Below are 16,272 nucleotides of genomic sequence, written 5' to 3'. Positions count from 1 at the left end.
AGCCTGACTGTTCAAAAATATCTGGTGCCTATCACATTTGCAATCACATGTTACATCAGGTCTTTTCGAGCTTATTTCTGTTGCGTCTTGTCTTTGAGCTTCACCTCTGTTGTTAATGTAGCCATTGCGGCCTCCATTGTAGCCTGCTTGATATGAGAAACTCTTGTAAAAGTGGCATTTTCTTCTCGAAAACGCTTGCAGCATTGAGTGACTTATTCAACGACAAGGCACCGGCCGACTCGTCGAGTTCAGAGGCCAGCAAAGGAGCGACCACCAGCAGAGGAGGAACGCCAACAAGTGCCTTCACAGGGCCTGCGCTACCAAGGCCACCGTCTAGACGATCAGAGGTGGGCCATCTTTGCGGCCACTGTATTTTCTGTGGGCTTTCTGAAATGCCTTGCTTCTTCATTCAGTAACTTATGGACTCCCTCATTTACTAAGCGGAGGTCCAAAGGAAGATGGAGGCTTGAAGTGAATAGCAATGGTCGAGCAACAGATGTTGCTTGAGTCAACTTTCAAAAAAGGGACTCGTCTTCTTGTCAAAACATTGACTCAAGCGACATCCCTTCTTCAACCACTGTTAATAAGTTCACTCACTTACTGTGTCACTCATCCACCCATTCATGCATTTGCTTATTTATTTTTATTTTTTTCATTTATTTATGGATTCATTTATTGAGTGATTGCTCACTGTCTCACTTGCCCGCTCATGAGTTCATTTACTTATCTGTTTGTAGATTGGTTTATTTGCTCGTTAGTTATTTTTCATTTGCTAGTTTATTGTATATATTTTTCTGGTTCCTTACCCTCTAACACATTCATTGATGCATTCCATAACTAATGTGTTCATTAAATTATTAATTCATTCACAAATTTATTGTTAGTTCACTTTGTCTACTCGTTCATTGATTCACTTGTCTATTGATCAATTGAGCAATTCAGTGGTTAGTTCATTCAGTGATATGTTATTGATTCATTGTAATACAGAAACATGAATTTGTGTTCTTACAGTACCTATCCTGTAAATTGTAAAGTCAGCTGCATAAGTTTGTGTGACGCGGGCTTCACAACAAATGTGGATTTGCGCTCTGTTATGGCATGTCTTTTCTAATTCAACGGCTCCCTGGGTATATCACAGAGGCTACTACATATTGAAACTTTGGATTCCTAGCCATGTGGCCAGGCCTTTTGGGAATTCAGCTTTTTTCGGCTAGTTCTGTCTCCCATGAACTGTCGTGGCCGACTGTACATGCTCCCTCTTATGTGTGTGTGTATACAATGTGATCAGGCCGTACGTGGTCGGGCGTCACCACTGCCCATGAGCCGGACGGAGAGCGTGGGCAGCCTGAGCAGTGACTTCAAGACAACGCCCATGCCCCTGGGGTCGTCACGGGGTCCCTCACCACTCACGATTGGCCTGTGCGACTCCATACCACTGGCCATCGCCTTCCAGGAGGTGGTACATGCTCGTTTCCGAGGAACTGACGAGACCCTCTGCCAGGTACTACATGGCTTGCTTCAAAGTTTATGTAGTACCATATCGATGCAATTACAGATTCGAGATATCTTGGGCACAGCAAAAACAAATTTTGACCAATCGTGGAAAGCTAATAGCGGGTTTTGAATAAAACAGAGTAGAATATAGCCTTAAATTATTGCGTGGCAGTATTTTGCACAATATTTTATGTAATATTCACCCAGAGGTAAATGAGGGAGTAGTTTACTAAGGCCCGTATTCACAAACCAACCTTATACTTATCTTTTGCCTTCCTTACCTTTTCAGCGCCTTAACGCGTTTCATAAACAAACCTTATGCTTAAGTCGAACCTTTCCTTAACCTTACCGGCTCGGAAAAGGAGCGTTCCTTAAGGTAGCCCGGCAGCTACCTTAAGGCGCCACTTATTATGGCCGACCACGCAAGCAGCTTTTCGGAGCTAGTCGATTTTGTCGCCCTATTAAGGGAAGCCGATGTTCGCGAAGCCCTTCCTTATGTAAAGCTCATCCGGCGTGTACTCAGGGACCGTCAGAATGTCATGGAGATGTACAACGACGGCGAGTTTCTTGGCAGGTTCGGCTTTTCAAAACGAGCGGTGGTACACCTTCTCTCCATCCTGCCACTTGCTCCGAGCCCAGACGATCGCGGTTCGCCCGTGCCGCCACTTCTCTTTCAAGTTGTCCCAACACTTGCGTAGCTGATGCTCAGTGCGCGGGTGGACTCTGTTCTTACTGTTGAACTGTTGTTCTATCTGCTGCCATTTCTTTTTCTTCTCGCTCAGGGACACCGCATCAGTACGCTTGTTCTCCAGCACGTTGCTCTCTCTCGTCACCAAGTCAATCAAAATTCCCCGCTCCTCCTCCGTAAAGTTGATTTTCTTCCTCTCAGTGGCCATTCCCACAACAGATCTTACAATAAGCAAACGAACACTTCAAAACACAGATAAATGAACAAATGAGGAAATAAATAAATAAATAAATACGCGCAATATTTACAGCGTCTAACGCAAGTTATAGCTAACACAGAAGAGAAAAAGTGAAGGAACTGCGCTCGAGCACCGCAAAATGGAAATGGAAAATGAAGCACCGCAAACGGAAAAAAAAAAGACGGCAACGCGTGTTGCCATGGCAACACGCGTTGCCGTTCTTTTGCGCGTCTCTCATCTGCAGATGAGAGACGCGCAACAGCTAGAACTCGCTCTTTTCACATTGCTTTTTCACAACGCGTAATAATGCGCCATCCAATTTTTATATTTATTGTTGTCAGCGACAAAAATATGTTTCCTTTTTAATAACTGAGCGGTTTAAGGCCAAGAAAAGTTCATAGCCTCGCACCCATGCTCATCTCTTATGACGATAAGGCCGCCTTCGATAAGGACGCCTTTTCACGCAATAAGGGACGCTTCTGAATCATACCTTGGCCTTTTCTCAACCTTATACTTTCCTCATCCTTATAAAAGGGCGCCTTATAGCGTTAAGGTAAGGTTGGTTTGTGAATACGGGCCTGAGGCGTTGGGCCTTGACCTTATGAAGGTTGAATTTTTTTAGCAAAAACTGTGCCCTCATGGTCTTTTGCACCTTGCAGTAAACAAGTCGGGTTGTGCACCCCGGTTAGCATAAACCACAATTTCAAATGGCTTTGGGCGGCTTCGTAAAGATGGCAATGCCTCTACAACCGGTTATGCCGAACACGGACGAAATATTAAACATAATATTAGCGCTGTACATATACATCAAAAACCATGCAGGACAGCTCAGTGGCGCTGTACACATATGGCACTAACCCTCAAGGAGTTAAGAATACAGTCAAAACCTTGCAATAATGAAATTGGCAGAGAAAGCAAAAAAGTTCACTTCCACAAAAATTTTGTTGCGAAATGAGACAGCACAGACTGGGAATGTGCTGCAAAACGAAACTTTGTTGTCAAAGTTCTGTTAGCCATTCTCACCGCATGCATCAGTCAGTGATGCTGGTACTGCCAGGGAGTGGTATTCTCAGCCGATAGCTTTTGGGAATACTATAATTTGTTCAAGATTTTGCATAACTCGGCACCGCACCAGATGCGTCGGCATCTGTGAGCATTGTCATTCTGCACAAAGATTGGCCCGAATTGAGCTGCATTCTCGATCTATAGCTTTCAGAGGTACAGTCGCTGTGACGAGATTTAACTCGACACCGGACGCGTTGGCATCTGTGGGGAACTGTAAGCACTGGAGAAATGCTGTCGCCCATAGACGCCGAAGCATACGGCATGAGCAACAATGTTCCACGCATACAACAGCGCTCCTCCAGTACATGCTGTTGCCTGTAGATGCTAATGACAAGTTCGCACACAATGCCCATTGGGCGGTAATATAACCAGCGTGGGACCCATATTCTTGGACAATCACATTCGGAGTCACAATATGGCCCCAGTGCTCAATCATGACCGAAGGTGTGACAGCCCGTGTTGCGGCCACCATCTCAAGTGCCATAAACAAGTCCATGTTGGCGGGATGTGGATACCTTTGTAAAGGGATGCGGCCATGCCATTGGAATTGGACGATTAACAGACAAGATGGTAGCCATGATGTGTTCGCGGTGCACACGATCGCTTCCAGCACTTTGCTGTTTTTGTAAACAGAAATGACACTGGCCTCACATGTGCTTTAATGGTATTTGATGCAATTTAAGTGGGGAGAAAGTGCATTTGAGCACATTTTTAGATGTGTTAGAGTTACATGGGTGGATATTATGGGATCTAATGTTGTTTCAAATTTCGTTGATATGAGATTACAGTTTGGGGATGTTTCATTGTCGAGAGATATGAAGTGCATTGAATCCTATGGGTGTTCGCTAGGGATATGGAAATGTTACATTGTGGCGACAATTTTGATGTCCGAGGGTTTTGTTATTGTGGGGTTCCACTGTAGAGTAAAGTTTGATGAATCTTCAATCCATTGTGGTGACAATTTTGAATTCTGAAGGTTTCTTTATCGTGGGGTTCCACTGTAGAGGAAGGTTTGATGAATATGCGATTGAGATAGTAGAACACTGGAGTTCTAGTGACTTAAATGGAGAGAACACACGGAGTGAAGGGACAGTTCTTTCAGGGCAATAAATTTCTTTTAGGTTTGATGGTTTGTTAACCTGAAAGACAAATCTGAAGGACCGATAATAAATGCAGACTAAAGGCAGAAATTACGAGCTCGGTGGCATCATCCACCACCATGTTTCAAAGGGATGCTCATAACATTGATCCATCCACATGAAATTGAACTGACTCCTTGTTTTCAGGTGAAGCTCCTGGGCGACATGAAGGTGTCCTTCCCTGCGGGTATTGTGCACGTTCTGACAAACAACCCATCGCCAGCCACGCTAACCTTCAGGGTCAACACAGCTCGCTTTGACAATGTCCTACCCAACAAGAACCTCATCACATTGTAAGTTGCAGTTGTAGGGTTTTTGGGGAGTCTGAACAAGGCAACTGCTACAGATTTCTCAGAAAGGTTTTGCTGGCGCATGTTGAAGGAACATGCAAATGCTAACTCAAGCTGAATTGACAGCATCTCTGAGATAACTTAGTTGACTTGTGACAATTGAAAGGGCCCTGAAGCACTCTTTGAACATAGTAAGAAACATTGCCGATCTGTTAATGAGGCTCCTATGAACATGTGAGCCAAATGGTATTTCACTGCACGCAGCAGGAAATTTACAATTTGATGTCAAGATCAGTGAAAAATTGGTCACCAAGTCTGTCGTGCAGCGTCATGCTAAGCAGGTGCATCCACAACAGTTGTTGGCTGTCTATGCGATTGCAAGAATGTTCTCAGTACTAATACAATTATTGCTTATTTGAGTTAAATAAATGAAAAATATATGACTGCGATCTCAAAATGACAGAAAAACCATTTCATCTTTGCACTGTTGCTCTACACACAACATTTGTGCATTGCTGTGTCTGCTGTACATGGCCACGAAGATAGTACATCTGCTGTACATGGCCACCAAAGCATAGTGTAGAAATTGCGACCCCCACGAGGTGCTGTCACAAGCTATCTTGCTGCCAAGACTTTCAGCCTTTGGATGAGGCCAGCAGGGCATTGCTCCCTTGTGACTCCTTGCTGCCTACCCTGTGTATCTTCCAGCACGCCAGTGGAAATGAAAGGCGAAATAAAGCTGCTCATCAGTCGGATAACTGCGTCTAACTTTACTTGTACTTTAGGGATTGGAAAAACTTTTGTAGCAGGAGATATATGAAAGTGACATAGTAATTTAGTAGTGAGGTCATTCTGTGAGTAGATAGAAAAATGTTCCTGTGCCCCTTTAAAACTCAAGTAACTGTAAATTATTTTTAAATCAAATTTCTTGGGCTTCTCACGACATAGCAATGCTGTCGTCGCTGTTGATGAAAAAAAAACTTGGCTGATGAGAGGACATTGACACATAAGAGTTGTCCAAGCATACTTGTGCATTACATTCAGGCTGCTCTGTGTCACTGTGAGATGACCACTAAACCAGTTGTACCTTTGCAGATCTGATATTGGGCATGTTGTAGAGAGAGAGAGACACTTTCTTCCTGCGCCTCTTCTTAGGAGTATTCGTAACTGTAAGTCATGAGCCGATTTCATTTAAGGTGCTCCAGAAAGATGCGCTAAACTGCCTCACACGTTTATCTATTTTTATAGCGACCTCTTATGACTGTTTTGGAGCACAAGATTCAGTAAGCATGAAAATGGTGTAAAAATGTAAGTTAAGTGGATAGCTCGAACGGTGAAAACTCATGAACTGATAGATCGATGGGTGGAGTAGTTAATTTTGGGGCTTTCGCTATAACAACCTTTCAGAATAACGAACGATTTTCGGTGCTCCCATGTGATTCATTACATTGAAATTTGATTGTATCTGGAATCTAATTATTATCCGAACGCATAATAATGAGTTATGTAAACTCGCTAACAGGATGAATGAGAGTCATATCGTAAGTTCATGAATTGAAATGCGTTGAATTATGGTAAGCAAACTGAAAATAGCTGCGACATGGGTAACTGATTTGATGAAGCCGATACACACTGGTAGGACGAATAAGCTCCAGGCTTCGGGACTAAAGAGTTAAAGGGACACTAAAGGCAAATATTACGTCAAGCTAAAGTGATAGAGTAGGGCTCGAGAATTTCTAAGGCGTCAACGTAATTGCAAGCAGAGCTTTAATAATAGCAAAATTCAGGTAAATGCAGGACATGATTAGACTCCCCTGGGACATTCAAGTACTTGCTCAATGAAGAAAGCACTCCTCAGTTATATTCTGTCGCTAGTACTCAACCACTCGTTGCAAAAGAACATCCTTGTATTGTATTATAAGACGAAATAAAATGCTGCTTGTACAGTTCTATTTCAGTTTTAGAAAAAATAACTTTTGAAATTACCCTTGACAATGACGTGGGCGGTCTAAATGTTTCATTTTCGACTCCGCGCCGCCCACGCTTTCACATCTCAGCAGTTTTGTTATCGGGTAGTGCCGCGCTCATTTTACTGGCTCGGGGGACTCTCACAAACTGCAAGTAGCAGAGAATTCCATGTGATGTCGCGGGGTGCCCAAACGGTCTATGCCACTTGACGAAAAAGCAGCTGCAGCGGCGAATCCGCCGCTCTGTTTTGGCTCCGTACCGCCGTCTCTCGGGTGCCGTTTCACTCACTGACAGCAGCAAAGGGTGGTGATAGCGCATGCAACGTCACCACTCCTCAGCTGGGTGGCGGGAGAATCGAATTTTGAAAAGATATTCGGACCCTGCAGACGCAATTTTCTCATAAACTAAGTCTTTTCTTGGCACGAAACAAGCGTTGCGAGCTTTCTGGAATGGTAGTTAAACAGTCCACGTCGACTTAGCATTTGCCTTTGTTGTTAAGTCTTTTCTTGGCACGAAACAAGCGTTGCGAGCTTTCTGGAATGGTAGTTAAACAGTCCACGTCGACTTAGCATTTGCCTTTGTTGTCCCTTTAAAGGTTAGTGCTATGGTGTGCACTTGGTGGTACAGGGTGTCTACCAACCGGGAAAACCGGGAAAACCGGGAATTCTCAGGGATTTTGAGTAGTCTGGAAAAAGTCAGGGAAAACTCAGGGAATTTGGGGCTTTATCAGGGAAAATTAGCGGCAATTTTGTTGAAAGGGTCGAAAGTCGCGGTAATGCTGGCTCGAGTAGCAGACAGGAATCGTAATGAATCGTCTTTGACGCCCTGTCGTTGGCAGGAGGAGTTGCCAGTGTACAGTCAACGAGCGGCTTTCCGGATTCCCGATAATTTGGACGACTTCGCGGCGCCACCTCGTACCCCATAGTGTCAACGTATCAGAACGTGTGAAATTTCCGACGCAAGAACTCTTTGCCGTCCGATTTTCCGGACGTTTTGCCGCGACCGCAGGTCCGAAACGGCATTAATCAAAGGCACCGCCACCCGTTGCCACAACTGCGGCAACACTAGGCCTAGCTGCTTCGACGTTCGCTATGAAGCTTCTTGCCATTGGGTGCCGAACTTTTTATTGAAAGAATTCGCTGCTGTCAGGAATGGCACGGACTCCACCTTTGTGGTCCTCGCGATTGGCTTAGAAACTTGGAAAACACGGTGCGTTGCATAATGCCGCTTCGTGAAAGTCAGCTTCGCCTCTGTACAAAAATGTTACTCGGTAAAGCTTACGGAAAAGTACTGCAGTGAAGCATAACAAGCGTGGGAAGGGGCTATTGCCACAGAATACACTATGTATATCTTAAATATACACGCGGGCACCCGGCATTTCCTGTCACAGTACGAGCACAGGTATGCCTAATATGTGTACCGACAGGCCGTCAGAGTGTTTTCGAACGTGCCTGTGGCAGTTTGAGCCCCTAAGGGCAGTAAATGACACGCATTTATTTTTTTTCCAACTGGCCGATTTTTCGGACGTTTTCGCGGCCCCTAGGGAGCTCGAAAAATCGGTCGTGGACTGTGCAACTGATCAAGATGCTTCAAATGGTCCTTGGGGCGAACGAGTGGCGGAAGGCGGTCAAGAACAGAAGTGACCTACGCATTGAGGAATAAACGAGAAAGGAAGCTTGTTGCCGCCGTTTTGAAAGAGCTTGACCTCGAAATGTAAAGTTTTGGCTGATGCCGAGATGCAGGTGTCCCTCATCCAAACGAAAATACACTCTTTGAAGCAGTGCAACACAACACTTAGGCGTCGTGCGCGGGTTGAGAGTATGTCAGGACTGTTGAGGTTGACTTACGAGCTGTTCAGAGAGAATCTCAATTGTGACAGAGTTCAGGCCTCATCCCACTGAGATTGCTATCAGTTGATAGAAATAGCTCATATTAGAAAATATTTGCCTTTGTATGCATCTCGTTTTATGCGTTGCATACTGCAATCACTCAGTTCAGCCCTTGGGCGCGGCCGGGCAGCCACCATTTAATCACGTGACGTGACGTCATGACAGCGGGAGGAAAAGCTGGGCCCCAACTCGCGCAGTCGCGCGCGGCCGCAGCCACCACCTGACTCCCGCTCCTCCCGCTAGGGGCGCTGCGCCGGCACGTGACGTCAGGGAGGAAAAGCTGGGCCCCAACTGGCGCGGTCGCGCGCAGCGGCGCAATATGCAACGCATTCTTGGCTTAACCAAGCTAAGCCTGGCCATTTTTATTCGTATTTGATAATGTCCGACTCTATTTGCAATATTTTTCGAAGACACTTTATTTGCTGTGCATTTTACTAACCCCTGCCCTCTATTCTCTTTTTGAATAACATAAACACTGCTCCTTAGTATTCAAATTGGATTAAGTTGCTTTTTTTTCATGTGCTTACTAGAGAGTGGCAGCATCAGGTGATATGGTTTCAGCCCGTGTTGATATAAAACATAGTACTGCATCACTCAGGGAAATTTGCAATGACACTCAGGGAAAACCTGGAAAACTCAGGGAATTTGGAAATCTCAACTTGGTAGACACCCTGTGGTAGTATATTGTTGGGTCTACGTCATAGCCAGCTGTCTCACTTGTTTCCTCCTGGGGCCTTGCAGGGACGCGAGTCAGTCAACGAGCGACCGATGTGTTTACGAGTTCAACATGTCGTTGCTGACGGGCTTGCTGCGGCGGCAGCACGAGCAGACACCGTCGGCGTCCTACTTCAACATCGACATCCTCAAGTACCATGTGCGGGCGGGGCCTGGTGCTCGGTCGGCGCCCCTGCACCTGGTCGCCTACTGGAAGACGCAGGAGGACAACACCAACCTCAAGGCAAGTTCCTCACCATACACCATTAGGTCTTGGCACGCCAACATACCGTAATTATTCGAATCTAGGCTGATAGCTTTTTTCAAATAATCGTGTGCCAAACTCTAGGGTCGACTTAGATTCGAGGATATTAAAAAACGCTAGTTTGTAATCGAAAATGATAAATATGATGCATAGCTAGCGCCACCTAGAAAAGTCAGTATCGCAGCCACTACTAGCTGCACCAATAGCCAACTGAAGCACACGAGCGGCGTCGCTATTTTGACCTGTGTTGTGTCGTGTCGGTGGGCGGCGTGGCCCGTAGCGTAACATACTGTGGCCCATTACAGAAGAAGCAACAAAATCGAACCTTTACCATGCAACAATTTGCTGCGCTGCAACAATGTCCCTTTATTTGCGTGTGTGTAAAGTGGGGGCACCGAAATGAAAAAAAAATAAAAGCAAAGGAGAGCATGTTGGCCACAATTTAATGCCTACTTTGGGCACCTAATGTGGCTACCAAAGAATGTCGAAGAATATGTGTAAATATGACATGTAACGTAGCAAACGGTCGCTGATTTTGCTATTTTATTTATTTTTCCCTCTTGAGTGCTATTTACTGTGTTTGTGAGCTAATGCGCTCTCCCCTCTGCTGCAGATTGACTACGAGTACAATGCCAAGGCCCTGAGCCTGCCGGCAGGCACTGGGGCCACTGGGGTGAGCCAGCCTGCGTCAGCAAATCCGGCACCATCAGCACCAGGGCTTCCGCCATTGACAGGACTATGTCTGGGTGTGCCCATGGACGGTGGTGTAACGAGTGTGCAGGTCTGTAACATTGAACTATGCATGCATTGGAGAACTGTGCGGAGTTCTTCAGTGACTTTGTGTGCATAAATGATCAAACTTGCTGCCTTTTGCTTTGATTAGCGCAAGAGAACAGAAATATGTATCTTGCCTTTGGCACTCTGTGCAAGGAGAAATGACTCTGCTGTTGCACTTTCAGAGTGCCAGAAAGGTCTCAAATTCTCTGCACTGCTTTGGCATGGTAATCAATTAATAGAGCAACTTACCAATCAGTCAGTCAACTGAGCAACTGACAAATCAATCAATTTATCAACCAACCAACTCGTCAATCAGTCAGCCAATGAGTCAACTGAACAATCTATCAGTCAACAAACCAACCGACTAACTGATCAATCAAGAAATCAATCAACCAGTCAACTGAGCAACTGACAAATTAGGCAGTCAACCAACCAATTAATAGATCAGTCAGTCAACCAGCTGATCAACCAACCGATCAATCAGTCAACCAAGTAACTGACTAATCAATCCACTGATCAATCAATCAACTGAGCAACTGACCAGTCAATCAATAAATCAAGCGACCAACCAGCCAGTCATCCCGGCAGTCAACCAGTGGACTTATCAAACAGCCAGTTAATCAGTGACTAACAGGTCAATTAGTCAACATAGCAACTGACCAGTCAGTAGGGCGACAAACCAAGCAACTGATCAATAATAAAAAAAAATGATTCAGTCAATCAGTCAATCAGCAGCTTTGAGGAGGCCTAACAAGTTTGTGCTGCGACCTTGCGTGCGCACAGGCCAAGCCTTCGTGTGTGTGGAACGGGGAGACCCAGCGGGCCCTGTGGAGGCTGAACGACCCGCTGGGTGGAACGGCAGGCGGTCAGCGGGGCGGGTCCGTGCTGGCACGCTTTGCCCTGTCACGAGGCCCCTCTACGCCTCGGCCCCTGGAGGCACGCTTCCTCTGTGAGGGAGCAACACTGTCCGGTGCCAGCTTTGAGCTGATTGGCCAGGGCTATCGCGTGTCTCTAGTCAAGAGGCAAATATTGTCGGGTGAGTAGCCATTGAGCTGTCTTTTATGTTGTGCATGTGTGTGTGTGTATGCACACAACTTCAAGCAGCTGCTGTTAGTGTAAATTCAGAAAAGTTGAGAATGACTAGAGAAACAACAGACCATTTTTTAGAATAAGAAAATGTACGGGATATGCTATCTATGGAATTAGATGGAATTATGTACTTAATTTTCACGTGTGTTGTAACTTATGCTCTGTTATTCTTAAAATGATGTATAATAAATATATGTGAGCCCATCCCTTATGTAATGCCCCTTTTTGGACTTTTAAGGTAATAAAATGAAATGAAATGAAAAGCATGCTAGTGTTTCTGGGTTTGCCTGCTCTTGCGACAGTGACCTAATTTAGGCTCCTAAATGTATGTCTGGGACTGTGCCATGCTTAGAAACCGGCTGCAGAGCACTATTGCGCGCATGCAACATGCATAACAGGGTATGCTGCCCAGACTTTTTTTTTTTTTCAATTTCAACATGCATTGATGGTATTCCTCCTGTGACTGCTTAATGCATGCAAGTTTGTTTCCACGAGATCTCAAGGTTAATAAAAGATGTAGTGAGAAAGATGAGAAAACATATTAAAATAAACGAACAAGGTCTCTTAATAGAAACGAAAAAGGAGATTTTGGGTGGTCGACGCACGTGGCAGCTTGGCTGTGATGGTTTCCCGAGCTCCCCATGGAACCCTGTAAACCAATTTCAATGTTTCCGCATTTATGCACATGTTACAACGTTGTGGCTTCTGCACATCCGTGCTGGTCTTGTCAGTTATCCTTTCTTGAGCTTCCGCACCACTTTGTCCATAAGGTGTGCAAGAGGCTCAGTTGCTGTTAGAAAATTACTAATAGAAAATGTTTTTACTGCAAATGTCAGGTCAGGTGACAGAATCACTTCTGCCTGGATTTATGCCATCTCCATAAAGCACGTCCCTAGGCAACCTTCGTTGAGGTGTATTCTCTGATAATTTTAATAGTTCAGGAACCTTCCTTTGGTTTCCCAAAGATACAGTGCACCAATGTTAATGTGAAATTCTTGTATGATGAATAGATTTCTAATGCCCATTCGTATTTGACCCTAGGGGTCATCTGTATGTCCTATGCGGAAGTGTAAAAGTAATAAGGTGTACTTTCACATGGCGCCTTCACAGTTGCGATGAGCACCCATCGATGCTCCCGCATTTCTGCGGCCTGTCCTTATCAGTCAACAGTGCAAAAGTGCACGACATGCAAATTCTTGTCACAGTGCGATGTTCTACAGTGAAGTTTGTCAAGAATGCATAGTGCAACCGTTTAGTTCCCGTACTACTAAAAACTGATCCTTTTCGTGCCTCATATACGCTCGGTTTACATGCAGGCAAATACCTATGTGAGCCGTGACATTTGCCCGCGACGGCGATGACGGGCCGTCCCCTACCACCTGTCCCCGCTTCCCCGCCGTCAAGCCCCGACGAACAAGACAGCAGCGCTCCACAACCAACCATGGCAGCGGTGGCGGCGCCTGTGCCGGTCGCTGGTCCGACCGACGAGCGTGTCGCCACTCCGCCTCCCCCCTCCTTTGATCCACCTCCTCCGCCCCTGCCCCCACTTCTCCTTCGGAGACCTTCCTGTGAGGTCCTCCAGCCTCCTGTCACTCAAACCCAACCCGCCCCTGAAGCTCCGCCTCTTGTCGCTCAAACCCGATGTACTGCGCCCGATGTCCCGTCCCCACCCCAGCAGCAGCAGCAGCAGCAGCACCAGGCCTCGCCTCCCCCTATATTTGCCCCGGCTCACATCTCGGCCCTCACCGTCACCGTCGTCGCAGCCAGCGTCTTCTGCCTAGCCTTGCAAATTGTGGCACTCTGGCGACGTAGCAGTTAGTAGGTCAACGAGGAGAAAACTCTATAAAAGCGTGCACGCGCGTGCCCACCACTGGGTGTGAGGACAGAAAATGGCGCACTTATTGCCCTTCTCGACTTTCCTTCACTCCATGTCCTCCCACTTGCCGAGACGAGAGAGAGTTTGACAAGAGCCGACGAATGTTCCCTCTTGTAGACAAAATGTCGAAGCGGGCTATCTTGTGTCCGTTTACTTGTGAAAACTGGCAGTCATTGCATCGTGCCCATCCTATTTCATGCTGCGGAAATGACCTCTGGAAGGTGCCCGTGGTACACAACGGTTGTGGTAGATGCCCGGTGGATACAGACCTTTCTTTCAGGACGACGCGAGCCAGAACATGTTTTCCCCGAGTGGCGACGGTGGTGGCGGCGGTGACGGCGGCAGCGCAGATGTGACCGGCTTCATGGCAAACCTCGTGCAAAAATGTTTTCCTTCTCTTGTTGGCTTGTTGCCGACGGTGTAATATAAACTGACTGACGGTCGCACCTGCCCTGCTGTGTTTTCACCGTGTATTGTGTACATAGAGAGGATATTTTTTAACGAGACTCGATCCCTGTCTTTTTGCCTTATGCCTCCTTTGTGCTTTGCCTCCTGTTCTGCCTGCAGTCTGCCAGTTGCCATTGCAGACGACGTGCGTTCGCAGACTAATTACTGCTGCGGTTACCGTTGCCTCTGCCGTCGCATTGTCTGTGTTTTCCCGCGTGACCTTGTAAATATTGCAGTTAAAGAGAGACCACCTCAAGAACAGCCTGAAGTTGCTGCTTGCTCTTTCTCCCTCGTTTTAATTAAATAACTTGTCGCTTGTTCGGCAATTACTTGTTTGCTCTAGCCTTTATCTTTATTTTTTGGAATGAATGCGTTGTTTAAATGTACCATCCGTTGTTGCTTGACATTTGTCTAACCTTAAGTATATACATAAATATATACATTATATATATATATATTATATATATATATATATACACACAATGTTGTTGATTTGATGGAATGCTTTGCTTTACATGAGCAACAAAAAAATAAAACTCGGAAAACAGCTTGTGGAGGAAGCAATAAAATTGCTGCCTTTCAGAGCAAAAACTGTTTTGTGTTATTTTTTTTTCCAAGGTCCGTTAGTAGAGTGTGAAACCCTTGAATGTGGAACTGTCATTCTTCAAGGCTTTGAAAGCCCTCGAGTTTCATGTCGTACTTGAAAATTCTTGAATGCTAGTTTGGGCTGAGCTTAGCGAATTTCATTTGTGTATCTGACAACGAGGTCTGTAGAAGCCAAGAGCCAGTCCAAACAAATTAGCATCTTGTTTGTGCTGGCCATGGCAGTATCGCGCAACGTGATTGAGGCCAAACTTGTCGACCCGACATGTGAACGCACGTCAAAATACACGGTTGGTTTTAGCGTTCCCGCTCTGCAGAAGGAGCCACGGCAGGGCAGCCAAACAAGCGGGTGCCGAATAAGGACTACTGGCATAGCTACTGGGAACCAAACGTCTCGGCAAAACTAGATTCTTGCTTCATGATCTCGACGCTAGAGGTCACTCGTTGGGCTGCCACTGAGCAAATGTGTGGGCTTCGCGGACTGTTCGTATCCATGCCAGTATCCATAGAGCTTCCTACAAAATTTACTGGAGGGAACTCTGGTGCTAGTTTCTATAGGAGCTGCAGGCAGGGTGGGTCAGCTAGCATCAGAATGGTGGTTGGTACATGGATGTGCCTAAACTTTGCCTTCGAATGGCTTTGTGACCCTCAAATCAATCATTTTCAACAAGGCATTTTAAATGCGATAATTCATCATGATCTGTATGTGCACTCTTGTTGTGGTCTGCATTGAGAAATATAGGTCTGCTTTGAAATTTGGGCCAGTACAGGCAGAAAGAGCTGCACAAATAAAGCCACAGGAATGTTTGAAGCCGCAAGCTCAAAGATCAGATCCATGTACTACAGATCATTCCTGTGGTAGCTGAACAATCTCGGTGCCCTTTAGTAATTTTAACAGGAATCTCCGTGGTGGGGGTTTATGCAAAAAGGGCTTGGGAAACATCTCGTTTTCGCTGTGAAATAAAAAAAAATTCTGATTGTTCAGGGCAGTGCTCAATTTTCAAGATGTATGGCATCTTAGTGCTTTAATCCTTGAAAATACTTTGAAAGGTCCTTGAATGTCCTTTAATTCTCTCCAGAAAGACTGCTACAGGCCCTCTTTTACACACTTGCTTGGAAGCAGTGGGCAACTGGTAGGCGTTGCAGCTCAAGCTGGTTGCTGTTCCATGTCTTTGTATTAATGACATTAGTTTCGAAGGCTGTAAAAATCAAGTGCCATATGAAGAAGCTTGGCACTTCCAACAAAAGGTGCTTCCAATAAATGAACCCCCCCCCCCCCCCTTTAAGGGACACAAAAAGAATGTATGAAGTTGAGCTGGACTGAAAGATTAGGTTTCTGCAATAATGAATTTGTCATTCATAAAAAGAAGAGAGCTTTTGTAGGTGAGAAAATGGCGCAAATGGAATATCGGAGTAGTGACACCTATTGTGGACTATGGTACCTCTCGTGTGACGTCGGCACTAATTCATAGGGCAGCAGCCTAGAGGGAGGCCGCAAAGAGATTCCATCGGCTTGTCTGTTTTGGCTTGGGCGGTTCAAATTAACTATGAGCGGGGCCTTTGTTGGCAATTTTCAACGCAACAGTGCATCGGCACACAGAAAACGTGGATAGACTTGTAGACAAGTAATCTATTGATCTAGGTTGAATAATATATTTTGTTTGCTGTCCCTTTAAGCCATATGATGTAGAAAAATTCAGAAAAAAAGAACAGCTCAAACTATTTTCACT

The 16,272-nt window shown here is 45.7% G+C and overlaps 2 protein-coding genes across 8 annotated transcripts in view; both read left to right on the top strand.

The window, feature by feature from the left end:
• LOC135901956 (F-BAR domain only protein 2) overlaps positions 1-14,436 on the top strand; it is an 81,259-nt gene extending 66,823 nt beyond the window's left edge. For all 7 annotated transcript variants that reach the window (XM_065431806.2, XM_065431805.2, XM_065431803.2 and 4 more), the window contains 7 exons: positions 202-347; positions 1,289-1,501; positions 4,772-4,917; positions 9,513-9,729; positions 10,364-10,531; positions 11,311-11,563; positions 12,933-14,436. In XM_065431806.2, coding sequence (XP_065287878.1) covers positions 202-347; positions 1,289-1,501; positions 4,772-4,917; positions 9,513-9,729; positions 10,364-10,531; positions 11,311-11,563; positions 12,933-12,955 — 1,166 coding nt within the window. In that variant the 3' untranslated portion in view covers positions 12,956-14,436. The remainder of the gene's footprint in view (positions 1-201; positions 348-1,288; positions 1,502-4,771; positions 4,918-9,512; positions 9,730-10,363; positions 10,532-11,310; positions 11,564-12,932) is intronic.
• On the top strand, positions 12,974-13,435 carry LOC135902018 (uncharacterized). Its single transcript, XM_065431909.1, has one exon. The coding sequence runs from the start codon at positions 12,974-12,976 to the stop codon at positions 13,433-13,435; it is 462 nt and encodes a 153-aa protein (XP_065287981.1).
• Positions 14,437-16,272: the final 1,836 nt, after the last annotated feature.

This window comes from Dermacentor albipictus, chromosome 9 (assembly GCF_038994185.2).
Source record: "Dermacentor albipictus isolate Rhodes 1998 colony chromosome 9, USDA_Dalb.pri_finalv2, whole genome shotgun sequence".
NCBI classification, from domain to species: Eukaryota; Metazoa; Arthropoda; class Arachnida; order Ixodida; family Ixodidae; genus Dermacentor; species Dermacentor albipictus.
This window is presented reverse-complemented; position numbering and strand designations above follow the sequence as displayed.

Bases quoted from the DNA above. Each gene is read 5' to 3' on its own strand.
- LOC135902018 (XM_065431909.1), top strand. From the start codon at position 12,974: ATGACGGGCCGTCCCCTACCACCTGTCCCCGCTTCCCCGCCGTCAAGC.